Source organism: Polyodon spathula, chromosome 14 (assembly GCF_017654505.1).
Source record: "Polyodon spathula isolate WHYD16114869_AA chromosome 14, ASM1765450v1, whole genome shotgun sequence".
In the NCBI taxonomy this organism is placed as follows: domain Eukaryota; kingdom Metazoa; phylum Chordata; class Actinopteri; order Acipenseriformes; family Polyodontidae; genus Polyodon; species Polyodon spathula.
The window spans coordinates 14604591-14624789 of record NC_054547.1 but is presented as its reverse complement, the minus strand read 5'-3'; the positions used below and the strand labels follow the sequence as shown (position 1 = coordinate 14624789).

The 20199-nt window shown below is 36.6% G+C and overlaps 1 protein-coding gene across 1 annotated transcript; it reads left to right on the top strand.

Moving 5' to 3' along the window:
• The first annotated feature begins 4568 nt into the window (after positions 1-4568).
• On the top strand, positions 4569-10693 carry LOC121327035 (regulator of G-protein signaling 4-like). Its single transcript, XM_041270809.1, has 5 exons — positions 4569-4682; positions 6582-6674; positions 8545-8606; positions 9811-9977; positions 10236-10693. The coding sequence occupies exons 1-5, from the start codon at positions 4639-4641 to the stop codon at positions 10482-10484; spliced, it is 615 nt and encodes a 204-aa protein (XP_041126743.1). The 5' UTR covers positions 4569-4638; the 3' UTR covers positions 10485-10693.
• The last annotated feature ends 9506 nt before the right edge of the window (positions 10694-20199 follow it).

Sequence of the window (20199 nt, the reverse complement as noted above, 5' to 3'; positions counted from 1 at the left end):
ACATTTGAAGAAATCCTTTTTTGGGATCAATCCAGGAATAAACTGTTCTGTTGACTGTTTGTGGTGCATGTCTTAAGCCCCTTTCACACTGGCATGATTTACCCAGGTCAGAACCTACCCGGGCAGGACTCGGTGTCATGCGGTTCAGGTACGTGATTTCACACTGCTTTTAATAAAGCAGGGTTGACCTGTGTGACAGACGCAAGTGCACAATGCGCGTATCAATGCCCTGGAAGCAGCTTGTTACTGACGCTTCCATCCAAGCTTCTATGGAATGAACCATCGGCTCAAATGTTGATTAGAGCAAATGTTTCTATGCTGCAATCTGGCTCATGCTGTGTCTCAAGCAACAAAAACTTGGCTCAATAGAAATGTTCCTTGCGGAAAATAAAATTTCAGGCAGGCTTGGTTGTTTGTTATTGCATCGGCTCACGAATGGCCATTAAGCATTTTATCTCGTTCAATCCGGGTCAAAGTCTGTCAACCCACATCCTGAGGTGGGTCACTGGGTCCGGGTTAAGCCGGGTCCAAACCCAGGTACGAGGTTTCACACTAGGCAGGATTGTGACCCGGTTAGCCAGGACCCGGGTAGAAGTGCTAGTGTGAAAGGGGCTTTAGTTTGAAATAAAGCATGAGAACTGTCAATACTAAAGAGCCAACATGTATGTGTCACTGTGTAACTCCAGCTATTGCTGGTTTTAACAAAGAAAACCAAAACATATTTGCATTTTATGGTTATAATAGGTAAAGGAGAATATTTACATAAATGTTTACTGATGTGATTTTGCCCTTATAGTATTATAAAGTACACAATAGCAGCTCAAGAAAATAGTTTACTTTAGTGGTTAAATCCACTATAAACAAAATGTACAATTTGTATACATAGTGGTTGTATGTGGAGTCGAGTAGTGTACATATACACTAAATAAGCAATTTTAAATGAGAAAATTTCTCAAATTCACTAAACCACAGTATACTACAGTATACTGTATACAGAATACTATAGAAGTCTGCAAATCGAGAGGAATGGTAGTTCGCGCCAAATTACAGCGAAGCACGAGAACTGCTAGTGACTATCTATACAGCATGGATACTTTACGTGTTTTCAGTATTGTATTGGCATAACAAAAGTAAATCAGCCAAAAGCACCATTTCACTTTTAACTGGTAGGCCCCAACACTCTTAGGTGAAATGTAGAAAAAAAGGTAAATACCTCTGAGAAGGGGGTATGGGGAATTCACTGACACAGGAGACAGAAGTTTCTTTTGAAACACCACTGGGGTGCACAGATTTATTTTTGCCCGCAGAGGGTGCTCTTGTCTGGGGCCTGAATACCGACAATGGTAATCAGGACCACAGGGTTACCAACACAGGTAAACAGTTCAAGTGCACCTGCAAGTACTGAAAATAATATTCACTAACAAAAGGTGAAAGCAAAAAAGAAAATAAAACACAGTAATAAACCTATAAATAAAAAGTGCTGCTCCTAGCAGAATCCCGTAGCCACCACTATTCAGTGCAGCTGCGGTCTTATTTGTGTGTTGCTGTTCTCTCGCTATAACTCTCGGGGTTGACCAGACTTCCCCAACTAATCTCAAACATCCCACTCAGGTATGTAAAAATAGATGCACCGGCTGTCTTCCTCAGCCACGTTTGCTCGCTCCTTTTCTTGCTCTAGACACTGGCGGTCTATTTTTTTGTAATCTGCTGTCGTTCTTCCTAGATGGGCAGGGCTGAGGAGATAACACAGTGTTATTTTTATAGGTTGAGTGAACCCCCCAAGGCCTGCCTCCCGACCACTCAGAGAGACGGAGAGACAACACACCCTCACCCCATCTCTCAGTGTGACTGCCATGATTGACAGGCAGATCTTACAGGGATCCCGACCGCCCCCCCCGCCCCTGTATGCATCAGATAGCCAGCTCAGACCTCACCCTGTTACAACCTCTCATACAGTAAGAGAAATAAGTCACCAAAGTAAGGTAAAAATGTTCTTCTTTTTCTCCCTTTTTTTCGCAGATTTTTTGCACTTTTATCCACACATATGTATATTAGAGAACATCTTAGTTTAATGACAATTGACTTGTTTGTCAACATGGAAATATATTAGGGAACACATTTATTGTGACACTTATATCAATTATATTAAATTATTTATATATATTTTTAAAATGGAACATTTGGGCTAGGCTAGGCTAGGCTACTATTTACATTTACCCTATCCGAACTACAATACATTGCCTCGATATAGGCTGAACAATTTTGCTATTCTCATAATGTGTGTGCGTTATTATCCATGAACTGAAAAAAGTGACATCTGAAACAAAAACATTCCCCAATTGTTTCTACTAACTTGGCTCGTGTTTTTAATATTTCCACTTTAAATGGCTGAGCACTTTTAATAACTTGCCGTTTTTTCACATTTCCAATGTGTTTCAGATGTCTTTAGAAACATGTCTGTGCAAATTGTTTTTCTTCGTCATGTTATTTTTTCCCCCTGTTGACTTGCGTCAGTGGAACTGTCAGCCTGGTTGTAGGAAAAAAAACACATGTCCTATTGCGTCTTTAATGCTGAAAAAAGATTCCTACTCCCTAACCCTACATTGACTCAGCTGATGAGTTTTTTTTTTTTTTTTTTTTTTTTTTAATTTGGAATTGCCAATAATTTTTTCTCATATTCTCCTCAATTTGGAAAGCCCAGTTATTTTATTTCAACCCGTCTCACTGCTGCCACCCCCGCGCTGTCTTGGAAGAGACTAAGATGGACACACGTGTCTTCCGAAATGTGTGCCATCAGCCACCCGCTTCTTTTCACTCTGCAGGTCTGCCATGCAGCCACCTCAGAGCTACAGCCCATCCCAGGGAAACTACTGGGCATAGGATTTAGGTCAGGTGACACCTACACACACTACTTTACTGAAGTTATGTTTACTTCCGCAAATCCTTTTTTGGATAAGAATGTCGCTGCGATGTTAATAAGGTAAAGCCAGCATTAGAGGGTTTTCCAAGAATTATAGTACAAGTAGTGACAGGGAAATAGATTACTTAATTGTATATATAAATCTGTAGAAAATGTTTAAAACATGGTCAATAAAAGCACTGATTACGAGGACTATAATCTCTGCCAATGTGTTTTGTTTATTTTATTTATCAAGTTTCTTGGCTACAGAAGGCCATTGAAATGCAAAATGCATTATCTTGCTTTCATGGGTACATATGAATTAAAAAATGTATATGAATATATTTAATATAATAGATTTAAAACTGCCATACATTTAAATATGTTTTTTATTATTTGTCTCTCATGTGAGTATATTATGCCTTCTTTAAAATTAAAAAAATATATAAATATAATAGCTTTACTTAGAAAATAATGACGACAAACGTATTTTAATATTTGTTGTTATTCATTGACCATTAAGTCATTCATTAACCACAATTATTGAAGCATGTAAAAAGAAATCTGTTACCCTTTATGCAAACACCTGAATCCATGTCTTCTAAAAAGTGGTTAATGTAGCGAAATTAAAAAGGAGCCTTTTATAATTACAAGCTCTACATCACGTAATTTAGGATTTAGTCTTTTTTTTTTTTTTTTTTTTTTAAACATAGTGAACATAGTTTAGATATTTTATTTACCCTCATGTAATCAAAGTACAAAATGATATCGCCTTAACAGTAGTATAATATTTCATGTTAGACATTGAAATGTCACATTTTTCGTTAAGTATATGGATAATTACAAAGCGGTTTGTAATTCAATATGTTAACGTAACATTATTCAGCAGGTTTCATTCGACTTTCTTAAACAAATGTGCTAATTCTATAGGGTGATGCAAAACTGCTGGCTACAGCTGTACTGCAGGTTGTCTCTCCCAAGTTAATTTTATAATATAGTCATGTTTTATTTCCTTTCAGAAAATGTGCAGATTCTTCCATTGACCAAAGCTTAGACAAATATCTACCACATTGTTCTCTAGCTGGTGTACATATAGTACAGTAGATGTGTCTGACATGACATGTTGAGTACTGTACCTAAACCATGCCAGTTAAACTGTATGTCGCCGCAAGTACACATGGTGCCAAAAGGAATATCAGTTCAAACCTGCACTCATGGCTTGTGCGTACAGAACATTTTTATATGTGTTCAAGTCTAAATAATGCAGAAGCACATTTATTGGTTATACAATGACAGCTTCGGAAGCTTTTGTTTGATTTTAAATACAACCCCTCAAAAAGTCATAATATGTTGGATCTTATGATATAATTCTAAATATGCTTCAATTGAAACAAGAGAAAATTAGTAAAATGTAGTTTTCTGTAGTGATAGAAACATTTTTTTAACCAAAATACTATAAACAGCCCTTCCTTGGGCACTATAATTTCAGTGACACGTTTTCTCATACAGTGTCTGCATTACTTTCCATTCCTCTACTCTCTGCTGTCAGCAGAGCTGTTTTTTAACTGCATACTGGCACACATGATTGGCTAGCCAGCTGGCCCCAGCCCAGAGATTACGGGCTATAAGAACAAGCTGACTGAGTGGGGAAAGACAGACACAGCAAAACATTGATAGGCTGGTCTCACCAATTATCATTTTACATTTACTTTTGAGAATTATAATAACCTAACAACAAAATGTGTAAGGGACTTGCTGCACTGCCTGCAACATGCTTGAGAAGGTATGGCTTTTGTTTCTCTATTTTTACTGGCAGTTTGTACGTTGCATATTTCAGTAACCGGTATTTAATATCTAGATTAGTTGTGTATTTATGTTAAACGGTATACAGCATGCATGACTGACTATAAATCCCTAAAACCTCTTTGTCCATTTGCATGTTTTATTACAGAAATTTGCAATACTTCAATTTTGTAAATTGAAAATAAGACCTGCCTAGACCAAATATAAATATGTATTTTACAAATGCACATAGCAAATATTTAACATATTATGTGCAGTCTTTTTAAGTGATGAAAATCCCCCAAAACAAAACCATACCCCGCAGTGCTGTTCTGTCAGTGTGCTTTTAATATTAATGAGAACATGTGTTGAACTGGTCTATTTTAAAAAGAAGCTACATCATGTTTTGTGGAAAGTGTGATGGAAACTTTTTAATTATTAAACAGCAATCCCAAATGTATTTGCAATTTTTTTTTTAAATGTATTATTTATTTAATACAATGATAGATTAATAATACAATGTAATTCAGAGTAAGAGGCTCATCAACCCACATACCTAGATACTTTCTCTAGTAACACACCATGCAATGTCACAATAACCCAAGACAGATTTCCAGTCCCTCCTGTTAGAACAGAACAACATTGCTTTTGACTTCAATACATTCAGTAATAATCTGTCCTGAAACAGTCTGTGCTGTAAAATATGAAATGCATCCTGCAAATCCCTCTCTGCAGTGTCCTACCATATAGACAATAGTGTTATCAGCATATAAATGTATACTAGTATAATCCAAAACAAGTCCAAGGTCATTTATATAGAGGGTAAAATGGATCAGTCAAAGGGCAGAACCCTGAGGTCCTCCCTTACATAGAGGTTCAAAGGGAGTAATACACCTATCAGCTCTTATTGCTTGTGCTCAGTCTTTTAGGTAGTACTTGAACCACAGTCCTTCTAAGTAACATATGTTGTTATACAGAATTGTATGATCTACAGCATCTACAGCAGTCTTTTGATAGATCCAATAATAAAGCACCAACAAATTTACCAGAATTCAAAGCAAGTGCAACACCATTAATCACCTTCAGAATTGCAGGGAAATCCAGATTGATGATCTGCTAGGGTATTAGTCTGTTCTAAGAAACTCATTAGTTGTTTATTTACTAAACTCAACAATACTTTTTGCAATAACTGGAAATACAAATATATGTCAGATATGAGATCTATTGTCATTTTAATATATATATATATATATATATATATATATATATATATATATATATATATATATATATATTATAATATAGGGTTTCTGTGACGTCATAAATTAGGTCGGGTCAGGGTTTCTGTCACGAGTCATTTAAACTGTCACAGAAACCCGAGATGGAATTGTTTTCCTGTAACTCACTGAAGAGGCCCATCTATTATCTTTTTTTATAATACATGGATATCCTTGTGATGCTAATATTAAAGAAGATAAGGTTCAACAGTACAGTTTGGTTTTTTAAACGTAGTGTTTTAGTGCTGTACAGACTTTCTATGTCATTATCTGTTTCTCCAGAGATACGAATGTACCAGCTTGAGATAAAAATGTACCAGCTTTACATCTTTGTATAATTTTGTTGATTATTAATGAACATTTCTATACTGTGGGTGTGGTCGAGGGATTAAACACGAGGCATTTTGTGTTTGAATTGAAAGTGATGGTCTCGAGGAGTGGAATGGGTAAAAGTTGAAGTATATTTTCCTCTAGTGGAATTTTTTGACATTAACATTGTGGTATTATGCCTTTTATTTTAGAATGGCTCAGTATATATATATATATATATATATATATATATATATATATATATATATATATATATAATATATAATATTATAAACTTATTTTAATTTTTTTAGTGCAAAAGATATGAAGCACCGTCTTGGCTTGTTTTTACAAAAGCCAGAATTGGTATGTGATCCAAAGAAGGAAAAAGCAGCTGGTGCAAAAAAGTGAGTACTTCAATAAAGCCTGGAAGCTACAGTATATCTGTTACAATGTTGTTGCCCGTTCATAATAGACAGAGGTAACGGATTCACATTTTGTAACAGTAATATGTCTGTTGTGATGCTGTGCTATATTGTTTGTACAACACATTATGATGTCGTAACAATTCAAGTTTTACCCCTTCTTGTAACAATATATGCCCTTTAAGTTAATGGGCAAACCATAGAGAGATTTCCATTACATGAGAGTAGATGTTGAATTTCATGCTGATTTGAACTCGGCTCTCGCCAAGATAAGCACCAACTAAGATGTAGCTTTGCAGTAAACTAGTGTGATCCATCTGCATCTCCATCCATTTGCATTGTTTTCCATCTGATGATGTGGATATCCTTCTGTCTGGTGTTGATTGCTGAAGTGTAATGCTGGCTCCAGGGATCAGCTCAGTTTGCCTCCCCAGCACATCAGCACACACAACGGCTGCGATGCTGGCTTTGGAGATCAACCCAGTGCAGAGAGAACAGAATTAACTTCAGACTTGCCATACAGTAGCCTATATATGATTTAAGAGCCATTTAAGGCACATAGGGCCTCATTCAGTAAACAGTGGTAACGTGTTTTACATGCAGTAAGCCCCTTTACTGTGTGCTTTGTACACCTGCTGTATTTACTAACCAGTGGCAGGCAAACTAGCACGTAGAAAAAAATGTGTGTTAAAAGTACTGTGTTCGAGTAATTTAAATATAATGAATAATGTTAATGAATGGAAATGTATGCAAATTACATCACCAAATACAGCAAGGGAAGTATTTCATATGCAAACCATATTCACTTAAGGGTGCAAACTTTAATAGGTTGCTCGGCGTGTGTTAAAAGTACTGCTTATTGAAACCAGGCAGTGTCGCCGAACCAGCAGAAGATGAGAGAGAGAGAAGAGTCAGGGAGAGAGTATTTCAGACCAGTCGGTTACTAGGGCTGTGTGAGGAGGAGGTAATAAGTAGATACAGATTGAGCACAAATCATACTAGCCTCATATGTAGAGCCCCGGAAAATTCATTGTATTATGAATTTCACAGAAATCATTTATTTAACTGCCTACTGTGAAAAATATGCATTTATTTTCATTACAGTATTTTACATTACTGTACTCTTCACCTCCCCTGTTCATTTGCTACTTGTTCATAATAGATAGAGGTAACAGATTCACGTTTTGTAACAGTAATATGCCTGCTGGGTTGCTGTGATGCTGTTCAGCCTAAACCATCAACGAGGCTGAAGTTGCCTTCTTATTCACCTGTTTCTTATCCGCGTGTTTCTTATTCGCTGCTTCTTATTCAGACTTTGATCTGCTCCAAACTGAATGACTGGCTTTGTATTTAAGGGGTTAAATCACGTTGGGCTAAAAAATTATCTGTGGATATTTATAGAGGGGCAGCTCCTAAACAATATTAATTTCTTTTTGGTCAACCCAATACTGACTTCAGGGTCAAAGTGTATAGTATATATACTATAATACAATGTGTGTAAAAGTGCATCATTTTTTCAGTGTGTTGAATTCTGCGCGATGTGACAACTTGCAAATGAAACATTTAGCTTTCTGTATTTGTGCTTATAATTAGCTTAGTGAGTAGAGCTACTGCTGCTTTCATTTTTGAGGTAATTCTGGTCATTTACCGCTGTTCAGTGAATGAGGCCCATAGTGTATAATGTCCAGAAATGTTTGTCCAATTGAAGTTGTGCTTCAATGTAAGATCTTTGGAAAGTACACCTATTTAAGGATCATTCTGCAGTCATATATAATTTTGGAAATATATACACATCTATGTGTGTTGCATAATTTTTAGAAAACCTATAATTTTTTAAAATATATATCTATAGGAGCAGTGCTGATGAAGTCCAGAGATGGGATGAATCTTTAGAAAACCTGATAAATAATGAGGGTAAGTATTTGGAATTGGACTGAATAGATGATGCACAATTTTGCTCATGCTTTTGTTACACAGATTGTTACCATGCTTTAAAAAACAAGTAAGCAATGGCCCCTATCTGCTAGTTTAGAACACATTTCTTGTATCCTAAATAATGTACAGTAGGTGTATGCCACACATGTATAATTTAAGACAAAGGAGAGGTGATACCTATTATTGGACTAACTAAACAAAATATGTATCACCTTTGTTTTTCGTTCACTGTTTACACAAATTCAGATAATACATCTCATCCATTAGAAAACCTGTGTTGTATTATACATTGTTATTCATACACATGACACTTTCTGTCACTTAATCAGCTGCTTTTCTCAGAATGACCACTGTGCAAATAGTTTAAAGTGTTAATTAATATACATAGGTGTAGTTGTACTACTCAAATGACTATGGTCCTGTGTAAAGAGATAAGCACCAGCTTTGCAGTAGGATGACTTACAACCTAATGAGTTTACAATTTGAGTATGCTGTAAAATGGGAGTAATACGTAGATGTTTTCAAATATAATCTTGTTTTATAGAGTACTTGTCCTCCCAAAGTTTTCACTGGGAAAGTGATTTTTTTCTATAGTAAGATAGTAATTGCCCTCCTCATACAAATGGTGCACAATATAACTACATCCCAAGACCAGTTTGGCAAATGACACACATATTCTTTGATTTCAAAGTGATCGGAATTGTTTGCAATCCATTGCTATAGAGGATCTCTAGAACTTGTGACCCAAGTTCCGGTGGACCTGTTGGCTAATTCTCAACCAGAAAGAGGTTCTCATGATCTTAATGGGTAATACGTGTCCACAGTCAGTCCTGGGTGGCCCTAGAAGGAGCTATTTGTTTATACTGGCAGCTTTTCAAATAGAAGCATGTGGGGTTATGTTATGAAAGATCACTGACCCCCTGAGAATCATTCACGTGGTGGCCTTTCCATTTCCTTGATCTATTGACATTGAATCCCATAGCTACATGGAGAGATCTTCATGCATTCCTTTTACATTCAAAGGCGTTCATGGTTTTGAATTGAAGATAATGCAATCTTACATCACTTATGCTACCATTCAAAATGAGACTTTGCAAAATACATACAGAAACTTTGCAGTTTTCTTCTGCAATGTTAATTTGGTTTGATATGATGACTTAACATTGACCTTCTTGTCTTTTAGATGGCCTGACCTCTTTTATCACTTTCTTGAAGTCTGAATTCAGTGAGGAGAATATAGAGTTCTGGATGGCATGTGAGGACTATAAGAAAATCAAGTTGCCATCCAAACTGACTCCCATGGCAAAGAATATTTATGAACAATATGTTGCAGTTCAGTCTCCAAAAGAAGTAAGTGTGTGTGCTCTAACAGCAATAGTGGAGTTAATCAAATTAACAACCTAGTTCCACTCGGTTTTTAAGGGATTGGACCAAAAAAGATCTAAGACAAAATGAACTAAGAAAAAAAAAAAATTCGTTTCTATTGCTATTTAAGTTTTTTCCCCTTAGATTAATAAAAGCTTTTTATTTAAGTAACATACTTAAAATAATACATTTTGTAGGACTTTTTTATTTACACTAAAATGTTTAATGTTTTTGCATATAAAGGTCAACCTTGATTCTTCAACGAGAGAGGAGACCAGCAGAAACCTTTTAGAACCCACAACTGCATGCTTTGATGAGGCTCAAAGGAGGATCTTTCTGTTGATGGAGAAGGATTCCTACCGAAGGTTCTTGAAATCTAAGCTCTATCAGGACATGGTACAGCAGACCAGTAGCAGTAGCAGTTTTAGGATCCAGAAGAGAAGAAAGAATAAGGTCACTGAATTCAACCAGCAATTTCCCCAGTGTGCCTAAAAGAGCTTCAGTGTGCATTGCATTGCTACATAGCCAAACACAGCTATCTGAAAATGAGGTACCTGAGCTGTCAAGTTACTCAAGCAAAGACCAACAATGTTAACCTAACTGGGGGAAAAATAATAAGACCATCCCCATTCCCCCCCTTTTTTTTTTTTTTTTTTAATTTAGTCATTGTCAGTTATTTTTTATTTTCTCTCAATTTTGAAATGGCCAATTATTATTTAGGCTCAGCTCACCGCTACCACCCCTGCTCTGACTCGGGAGCGGGGAAGACGAACACACGCTGTCCTCCAAAACGTGTGCCGTCAGCCGACCTCTTTACACACTGCGGATTCACCATGCAGCCACCCAGGAGCTACAGTGTGGGAGGACAATGCAGCTCCTGGGCAGCTAACAGGCAAGCCCGCAGGCACCCGACCAGACTACAGGGGTCACTGGTGCGCAGTCAGCCGAGGACACCCTGGCCGACCTAGACTCCCCCTCAACCAATTGAGTGCCGCCTCCTGGTAACTCCCATCCACGGTCAGCTGTGGAATAGCCCAGACTCAAACTGGCGACGTCCAGCCTATAGGGCACATCCTGCACTCACGCAGAGCGCTTTTACTGGATGCGCCACTCGGGAGCTCCCTATCCTCATTCCCTCTTATCGGAAATATGCAGGTCTTCTCCTTTTTGCTTGGATTTTCCAAATTAAGCTCAGAGAATCCTTTGTAAAGCTTTGCTATTGCATTTTTTCCTTGGGGTATGACTAAATCTAGAACAATTCACTGATGCTATTAACAACTTCAGGAACCCCTGAAGTTATTAACAGGCATAGACCGAAGCCTGTTTAACACAGCCACTTCACAAATGTAAAACGTTGTGCAGATACCAGCCGGTGCACTGATAAAACTCATTTGTCAAAGCTTACATTTTTTATTTTATGTATCATTTTACATAATATCTTGTATTGCTGTCAAGAGGCCTATTACCTGTTGTGATGTACTGTGTATGTTGTCTATGTATAAATCTGAAGACAAAACTTGTACTTTAATGCAACCTGCTTCTGTCATGCATTATATATGTTATACGGAACTTGTGCATCAAACTACCTGTTCTTTGTACTGAACTCGCATTTGTCTGAGCATGTATAAAATATTAAATGGTCTAGTATTTATACTGTAATTATGTGCAGTGGGCAACATGTGTAATAAGAGTTTTTTATATATGTTATTTATCACTAACTTATGATTTCACCTTGTATCATATTGGACTCTTTTTATTGCATATGTATTTTTATATTTTGATAAAGTTTTATGTTGAAGTAAATTAGCATTATTTCTTTTTTTTTTCTGAAATGGCAGTTCTGCCTTTTTAAAACAGCTTTTAAGAATGAGTATTTGCCATTACAAATTATGGACCTTTAAAAAAAAAAAAAAACGGTATAGTTTTAAAATGCACATATAAGTTAAAGCTACATTAGGTTGAACAATATTAAGTGTAAAATCTGAATCGCAGAATTTCAGAAATGGGTTGACTTCAACCCGGCTTTGAGACATACATTCAACCGAATCAGCTTAAGCTGAGCCCTTGAGAGGCGATGGAGTTTACAGCTGAAAACTGCCATTTTACGATTTGTGCAACATGGGAAGGATAACTGCAGTAATTTCCATTACCTGTTTGTTATCCTGATAGAGATTTGATGCTACTTTACTCGGCTGTGTTTCATCAGCTTTCTATGATGAATTTTAAGTGCTATTGTGCTTAAATGTTAATCCATGAATTAACCTTTCCAAATGTTCAAATTGCTAGAGCTTGACTCATTCTGACTGTACATAGGGCATAACTGAATTGCAATCTGGCATTAAATAAAATTATGTTTTTCTAACAGTCTCAGCCAATACCTTTCTTTATTGGGACAATGTCAGCTGTAGATAATACGACTACTTATACTAGTGTATATATCATATGCAGTACAAATACAATCTGTATACATTCTTTCCAGCGTGCATTGAATACGTTTTGACAGGAGTATATTGTATTAGATACATATAAAATGGTGCAGCTCTGTTTCATGCTACACTAGTTTTGCAATCACCCTTGGAGCGTCACCTTATTTCTCTGCTAGTGCATCTTTGCCCTAAACCTTCTGTAGTTGTCCTGCCCCTATAAAGCAACACTATTTTCACTTTGAACCCAGGCATCATGAGCCCAGCTAATAAGCTCATAACCACCCCCATTTCATGGCTGAATTTCCCTAGATACAGTAAGTAACCATTATAACAGATTTTGGGAGAGCTGCAGCATCCGTATTTAGTATGCCTTCAGAATCATTCACTGGAAGTGGTTCAGATCGAAACAGGACTAAACAGTAATTACTTGAAACTTTTAACATACAAAAAAGCAATGAATAAACTGATATACTCTCTAGCTGAATTTAAGCTAGATCCCTCAACAATAGACACCTTACCTTAGATATACCAAACTTGTTATCAAAAGTAAGTCACTTTACAATTAGTTTAATTTCTAAAAAGTACTACTTTTCATTTTCATTTCTGACTTTGATAACTGACATAATTATGTAATTTGAATAATAAAACATGTATAGCAGATTCCTTCAGTGGTAGTCATTCATAACCAGCTGTCACAATACCCCACAAAAGATACTCCACTTTTTTAAGCGTACAGGAGATGATCAGTCCAGCAACAATCTGAAATGATCTGCAGCATCATTATTATAACATTAATATAAATATCTATTTATACTACCGGTACAGTACTTGTAAGCTTCCAACTATAATGACTCAGTACTCTGTATCAAACTATTATACAGTCCTGTTAATTTTCTATTTGTTAATATATGCATGAAAGGTTGAAAAATGAAAATCATGACCACTTGGTTAACATTTGCAACTGCTCCTCCAATCCGCAGTGGCCACACCGTTTCCCTTCCGGGTCAATGATTTAGTGTACCATAGCTCTGCCCCCTTTCTAGATGGCTGAGTTCCGTTCAGGCCATTGTCTGGCCATTCAGTCCAGGGTACTCTGTTCCCTTTACACAGGGCCCTCACAGTTCGGGAGGGAGATTTATGACCAAGAATAACTCTGTCTCTGTCACAGTGATGCACTCACGTTACAGTTTATGTCCTCTGTCATGAATTTAGATGAGGTTAAAAAGCTCTATAGCCATGAATGCAGACAAGCCCAGCTCTTTTGCATAGTGGTTAAGATGCTCGCTTGCGTTGTGAGGGGTCGCTAGTTTGCGCGCTGCCCTGATACAATTATTTTGTTATTCAGTAAAGCTATATTTTTATTTACTGACAGGGAAGTAAGGAAGCAGGTGCTAACCCAAGCTTGGGACCTGATACAAACCCCTGGGACCACTAGACAAGCAGATTAACACTAGAACTACCGGGCATACCTACATACCTAGAACTACTGCAGCAGTCTTTTTTACCTCCTATTAAATGCATATAAAACTACTGCAGCATTGCACGCTACGAAACTGTTCTGTGTTAATTGTAGTCAAAACAGTGTGTTTATTTTAACATACCAAACATAGTGCTTAGTTTTAATTCCGGTTTCCTCACTTGTATTTTGATGTATACGACTGTGCACGGCTTATACTGCTGACGACAGGGGAGCTCGGAGCCCATGTATTGTCGAGGAAAAGAATGATGTCAGTTTTTAGAAGTAACGACCATTAAAACTAAACAGTCAAGCATGCTGCAAAAAGAGTATTCATTTTTTACTTTAATACTGTTTACGCGTGCATGAAAACATTTTTGTAACCACATGATTTTCACAAATGGAACGTACGTTAGTGGTCTTGTTTGGTGTCCGGAACAGACCTGTAACTTATACCAGAGCATCTTCACCATTTACACGGACCGATCGGTGACTCTGTAATCGTCTAAGTCCAAGAGACATACCCAACCATATGTACTATTCGGTACAAAAGCATTAACTTGAGGGAGTTCAATAGCCGGAAGCACGTAAAACTGCACACGTTGAACTACATGTCCCAGGGTCCCCATCTGCTTGAGCTGATACGTTAATGCAGGGGCACTGAGCCCGTGGGGTCCCCCTAACGACACTTGCGTGACGCATGCAAAAAAAACTATCTAGAAAATGTACAATCTATGTTAAGATCACAATTGTATATTTGGGAAAAGACTTATTTTTCTGAATAAAATTGTGACCGTTTAGAACTACAGTGTCAATATGATGTCAAATTCTTACACATTTTAAGAATTTTAAAAAAACAAAAATAATTATACACATGGCCTCATTTTGTATACCGGAGTAAATTTATTAACAGTTTTAGTTAAATTGTCAAAATCAAATACTCTACAAACAAACTAAATTATTATAAAAGTTGCAGAAAAGTCTTTTGCTAACCCCGATTGGGCCATAGACATATCTGTATTATGAAACTTTTAAATCATTAAGCATTAAATACCACATTTCAGGAAAAGAGCATTTATTAAAAAATAAATAAATTAAGCTGAAGCCAGCTAATCATAAATCCTTTTCAGGGCCAAATGCCAATTGGCAAACAATTGCTGACTTTTAATTATGGTTTTGTCTGTTTACTTGCCAACTCCAGAAATACCTATACTAAGAAGAATGATTGGTACCTAACTGCTGTACAGTCTCATCTTGGTCTTGTACTATTTAATTGTAGGGTATTACATTCGCCTCGTGTTCTGCTTATTGTTTCATCTTTGCATAACTCCTTTACCTCTGTAGCAGGATCTCTCCCCTTAGGCTTGCCGTCAGATAGCATTCACCTCCTTATTTTTGTCACATTCAAGGAGGAGATGCCAGGCGACCAAAGATGTATAAGCAGTCCATGACTGTAAATGGAAATGGTATGACAAACCAATTATTTAAAACATCACTCAATGGTTGTTAATGTTGCCCTGTGACCTTTTTTTTTCTATACTTAGCCAGGTTTATTGGTTTAAAAAATTGAACAGATTTATTTCACCATGCAACTCAGCTTATTTAGTAGATTTATGCTCATGGAACAGTAGGTACAGTTTATCTGTAAATGTACAGTATTATGGAAGAGAAACATTTCAAGAAAAAGGAGTCATGCATTATAGCAGACTGTTGAGACAGAGACAGCCACTGGGGGTACGGCTCATGATCTATTTCTGGGGAATATGCAAAAACGAAGTAGAACTTGGAAGGTTTTTAAAATAAATGGAAAGGCTGATCTGGTAAATATGAAATAAGAAATGCATCTAGAATATATTTTAACTTGAATAAATGTGTATTTGGCTACAATTTAACTGTTTACGTTCCAAAGAACTAGATGGTTTGCTGTTCTGTACACATCAAATCAAAGTGTTTAATATAAGACTGATATATAAGAGGCAATCGACTGCAAAAAAAGCTGTGATAATGGGTACAGTTATTTTATTTCTTCGTATATTAGTTGGCATTAGTGGTGGGATAGAATCAGAAATATTTTGCAACAGACAATTAATGATCTTACATCTTTATAAGTGATTTTATTCCCTTAGTGTATGTCGATCTTTTTTTTTTGAGCATCAGAGCAAAAGGCTTTCTAAATGGCACAATTACCCTGGAATGGACTGTCTTGAATTCATTCCAGTTACGAACAACAATATACAGTAGTAATGCAGGGTGAATCAGAGGTTACAATCAACCCTGTATTTAAGAAAACTTGAAGGGAAAGACTATTTTTTCTAGTTATTCACTTTTAGATGAATCCAGACGTAATGTTTTAGCCACTATGGTGTTGAATTGTAGTATTAAGCACAATATATTTTGTCATCAAGCAAGCATTTTAATAGAATAAAACAAGGAATGCAAAACAGTTCACAATAGTGAAAGTGACTCAGGACACATCCTGCTGTCTGTCAACAAATGATTCTGTGTTAATCCCTCATCCTTTGAATATTTCAAATATTTGACCTATTTTTGACAGGCAAAGCAGACCACAGTCGTGCATGAAAGGTCTATACACCGCACAACAGAATAATAGAACAGGTTAATGTGACTTTGTAGCATCTGGCATAGCATAAAAAACATTCCTTGGATCCAAGTTATCCAGTTAATCCCAACTGGTTGTGACCACTCAAGACCTGTGAACATGTAACATGTATATTTTTTTTATGTATACTCAAGTTGATTAAACAATATATTTGTTTTCAACACCCATGGAAACCAGTGGAACTCATTCTTTTAACTCTTAACCACAATGATGGCTTTAAACAATTATCTCTAATACATTGCCATTGCTGTACAATTACTCATGGGAAATATTGACTGACATTTAAATAAAGTTAATATACTAAAAATGTCACCCGCAAAGCTGATGCTTTTAAAAGTAATGCCATTGATTTAGGCTAAAGGGTGTGTTTTCAATAATTTACAATCCTCTGTTGTTGTAGGTAATTAAAGATTATTGTGGACGTGAAGTCTAGTTTCGGTGCTCCGCCTTTTTTTCTGTTCTCAGGCAGTTCCTAGTCTATCTGTCAGTAAAACCAATTGCATACTATTTGTGCATATTCTGTTACATCACAGATTGCATACCTGGAGAGCCTGCCACCCATAATGACCTTGAATAACACATCTGTTATACCTGGATCTATGAACCATGGAAATACAGTCTGGTCTGGATACAATTCAGAATAAGAATTATAGTACACATTGTAACATGTAATGCAAATAAATGTTAAAAGCCTGCATGTTCCTTTTCAAAGAGATTTTTTTTTTGTACATGTATTTTGTGTGTGATGAAATTGGTAAGTGTGTGTCTCTTTAAATGGCACAGTGTGAAAGACATTCTGGATAGTTTGTGGCATTGTGTAGTGTTAGTCTAGCAGAACTGCATTAATTAAGATATCTCAAGGTAAAACATTTTTTAACCTTCTGTCTGGGTATTGTTAGTCAAAACGCAATGGTGTATTTGTCTGCCAGTACCCTGCACAGCCCCCTTACTTTGACATTCTTAGAGCAGAGGGTTAGTTTGGAAAATAAGCCCAGCCTCCGAGTAGTGCTGTAGCACAGATTGCACTTAGACACAAATTTAAAATGGTGAAACTTTCAAAATTAGATGACTTCAGGTCTTGGGAGTCGTGTTCCCTCATGGAACGATGAGGAAAGATAAAAACTGAGTATGCAATTGTTTAACATTGTTTATTTTATGCTAAGCTTGGACACTTTTAAGGGGACCATGTAAATAAAATAACCCATAATTCATTTTCTAGAAATATAATTTTCTCTGTATCAATATTTTAAACAACTTGGATGTTTTTGGTTTAATGTTGAATAGCTTTCATATCTTCTTTGGCATAAATTATATGAAAGTCTAAGAAAAAGGGAACAGCAGAGGGATTGTACTTGCTTCCCCGAAATGAGTGTGAAAGAAAATGAGTCATCAAATGAGGAAATTAGTTCATTATTTTCAGTTTGGTTAACTGGATTACATCCAGCTTGCCAGCTGAATCTTGTTAGTCAATAGGAGAATTACATCAAAGTATATGTGTTCTATAACCTGTAGTATGTTAACATACACATGATTTTTTTTCTTTTTGCATCTTTTAAATTAAACAGTTTATATTACGACTTCACAGGAGTGCTACTTTAAGGACGCACTTTTACATATCATAAATAAATAAATACATCTTGCAGAAATGATGGTATTAATGCATCTTTATATTGTTAACTACAATAGAAATTACATGCATATGGTGTCATACTAACTATAGCTTCAGCATTGACCCAATAAGTCCTTATTTGCATTTATTGTCTTGGGGGGTGGTTTTGATTCCTAAAGGGTAGCAATAGGATCAAGGCACTATTATTTTTATATTTTAATAATGGATTTTAATTGTCTTTGTGTTCTGAAATACTATTGCCTTTTAATGGGAATACATAATTAGGCATTTACATTTCTGTATTTCTTTTTGATGTATTGTTTCTATTAATTCCCCAAATCTTTCTTATATAGATAGGACGGGTTGTCAAATAACTTCATCTTCTTCAATTGAAATTCTGACTTGCAGTGTTTATTTAGTTTTTTTCCTTTTTTTTTAATTTAGTAGTTGCCAATTATTTGTATTGTTTCGTTCAACTTTTTTGTGTTGTGTCCAATTATTTTTAGACTCAGGAGGGGTGAAGACGAACACATGCTGTTCTCCGAAGTGTGTGCCGTCAGCCTCTTGCTTCTTTACACACTGCAGACTCACCATGCAGCCACCCAGAGCTACAGCATCGGAGAACAACGCAGTTCTGGGCAGCTTACAGGCAAGTCCGCAGGCACCTGGCCAGAGCACAGGGGTTGCTGGTGCGCAGTGAGACAAGGACACCCTGGCTGACCTAGTCCTCCCTCCCCCTGGGCGGCACTCAGCCAATTGTGCGCCACCCCCTGGGAGCTCCCGTCCGTGGTCGGCAAAGGAATAACCTGGACTCGAACCGGCGACGTCCAGGCTATAGAGCGCATCCTGCACTCCACATGGAACGTCTTTTCTGGATGCACCACTCGGGAGCCCCCAGTGTTTATTTTTTAATGAGATGGCAATAAGTACTTAATTGATGTCAATGCTATGTTTTAAGTTTGATTTATACCTAGAACAATAATAAATAAAAACACACATGCATAACATAATATATTTAATACATAGGTTAACATACAGGTATATTATATATTGGTAAAACAGTGAAAGAAAGAACACAAATGTGTATTTTTCTTGACATAAATATATTATAAACATTATATTTATATATAATATATATATATATACTATATATATATTATATATATATATATATATATTATATATTCTATATATATATATAACATTATCTAGTCATCATTAAACTGTAAAAGTACTGTAAGCAGATTTTTTTAATTGACATTTGTCATAGTATATTTTTTAGGTGGGCAATACATTAAAAAATAAGGCCTATATAAGTGTGTTTTTTAAAATAGCAGTCAATGGCATAAAGATTTATCCCATAGATAGATCATCACCCTATTCACAAAGGCCCTGTTCACAACGATTATTATACATTTTTAATTTAGTGTGCCCAATTATGTTACCCCAATTTTTCCCCAATTTGAAGTTTCAGTGGATGTCCCACCACCACTCACCGCCGAGAAAGCTTTCTCTTTTACACCCAGGAACTTGAGAGCGGATATCAGGGAGCCATCAACCTCTGGAGGACAAAGACACGCCCTCCAGGTGTCCGCTTTTGAGCTCATTGGGCGCCTGGCCAGCAGGGCTCGCTATAGCGCGATGAGGAGAAACAGTCCTTGCTGGTTCTGCCTCCCTAACCCACGGGAGCACCAGAGCCAATGTGACGCACCCTTGGGAATCCCCAGCGAACATGCGCTGTATAACTCAACCTGTACACCACACATATGTGCTTTTACCAGGTGAGCCACTTGGGAACCCTTCACAAAGATTGAACTCACCAATGTTTGATATTCATAAAACATGTCTTTGTTTCTTTAACAACAGCAACAAGGCCCAGAGGTGAAAGCACCCAGTAGACTGTGCAATAACATGGATGATAGAAATGAAGCCAACATGTGTGAACTGGACTGTAGCCTAATGTGGAAACATGTTTGATTAATCCTAAACTATGTGGGTAATGTTACATCCCCACTTAATCATTATTGTAATTTTTAAGGAAATGCATTTAATTACCTGTAAATAAATGATTTTGAAGGATCTGGAGCCTGGGTAGC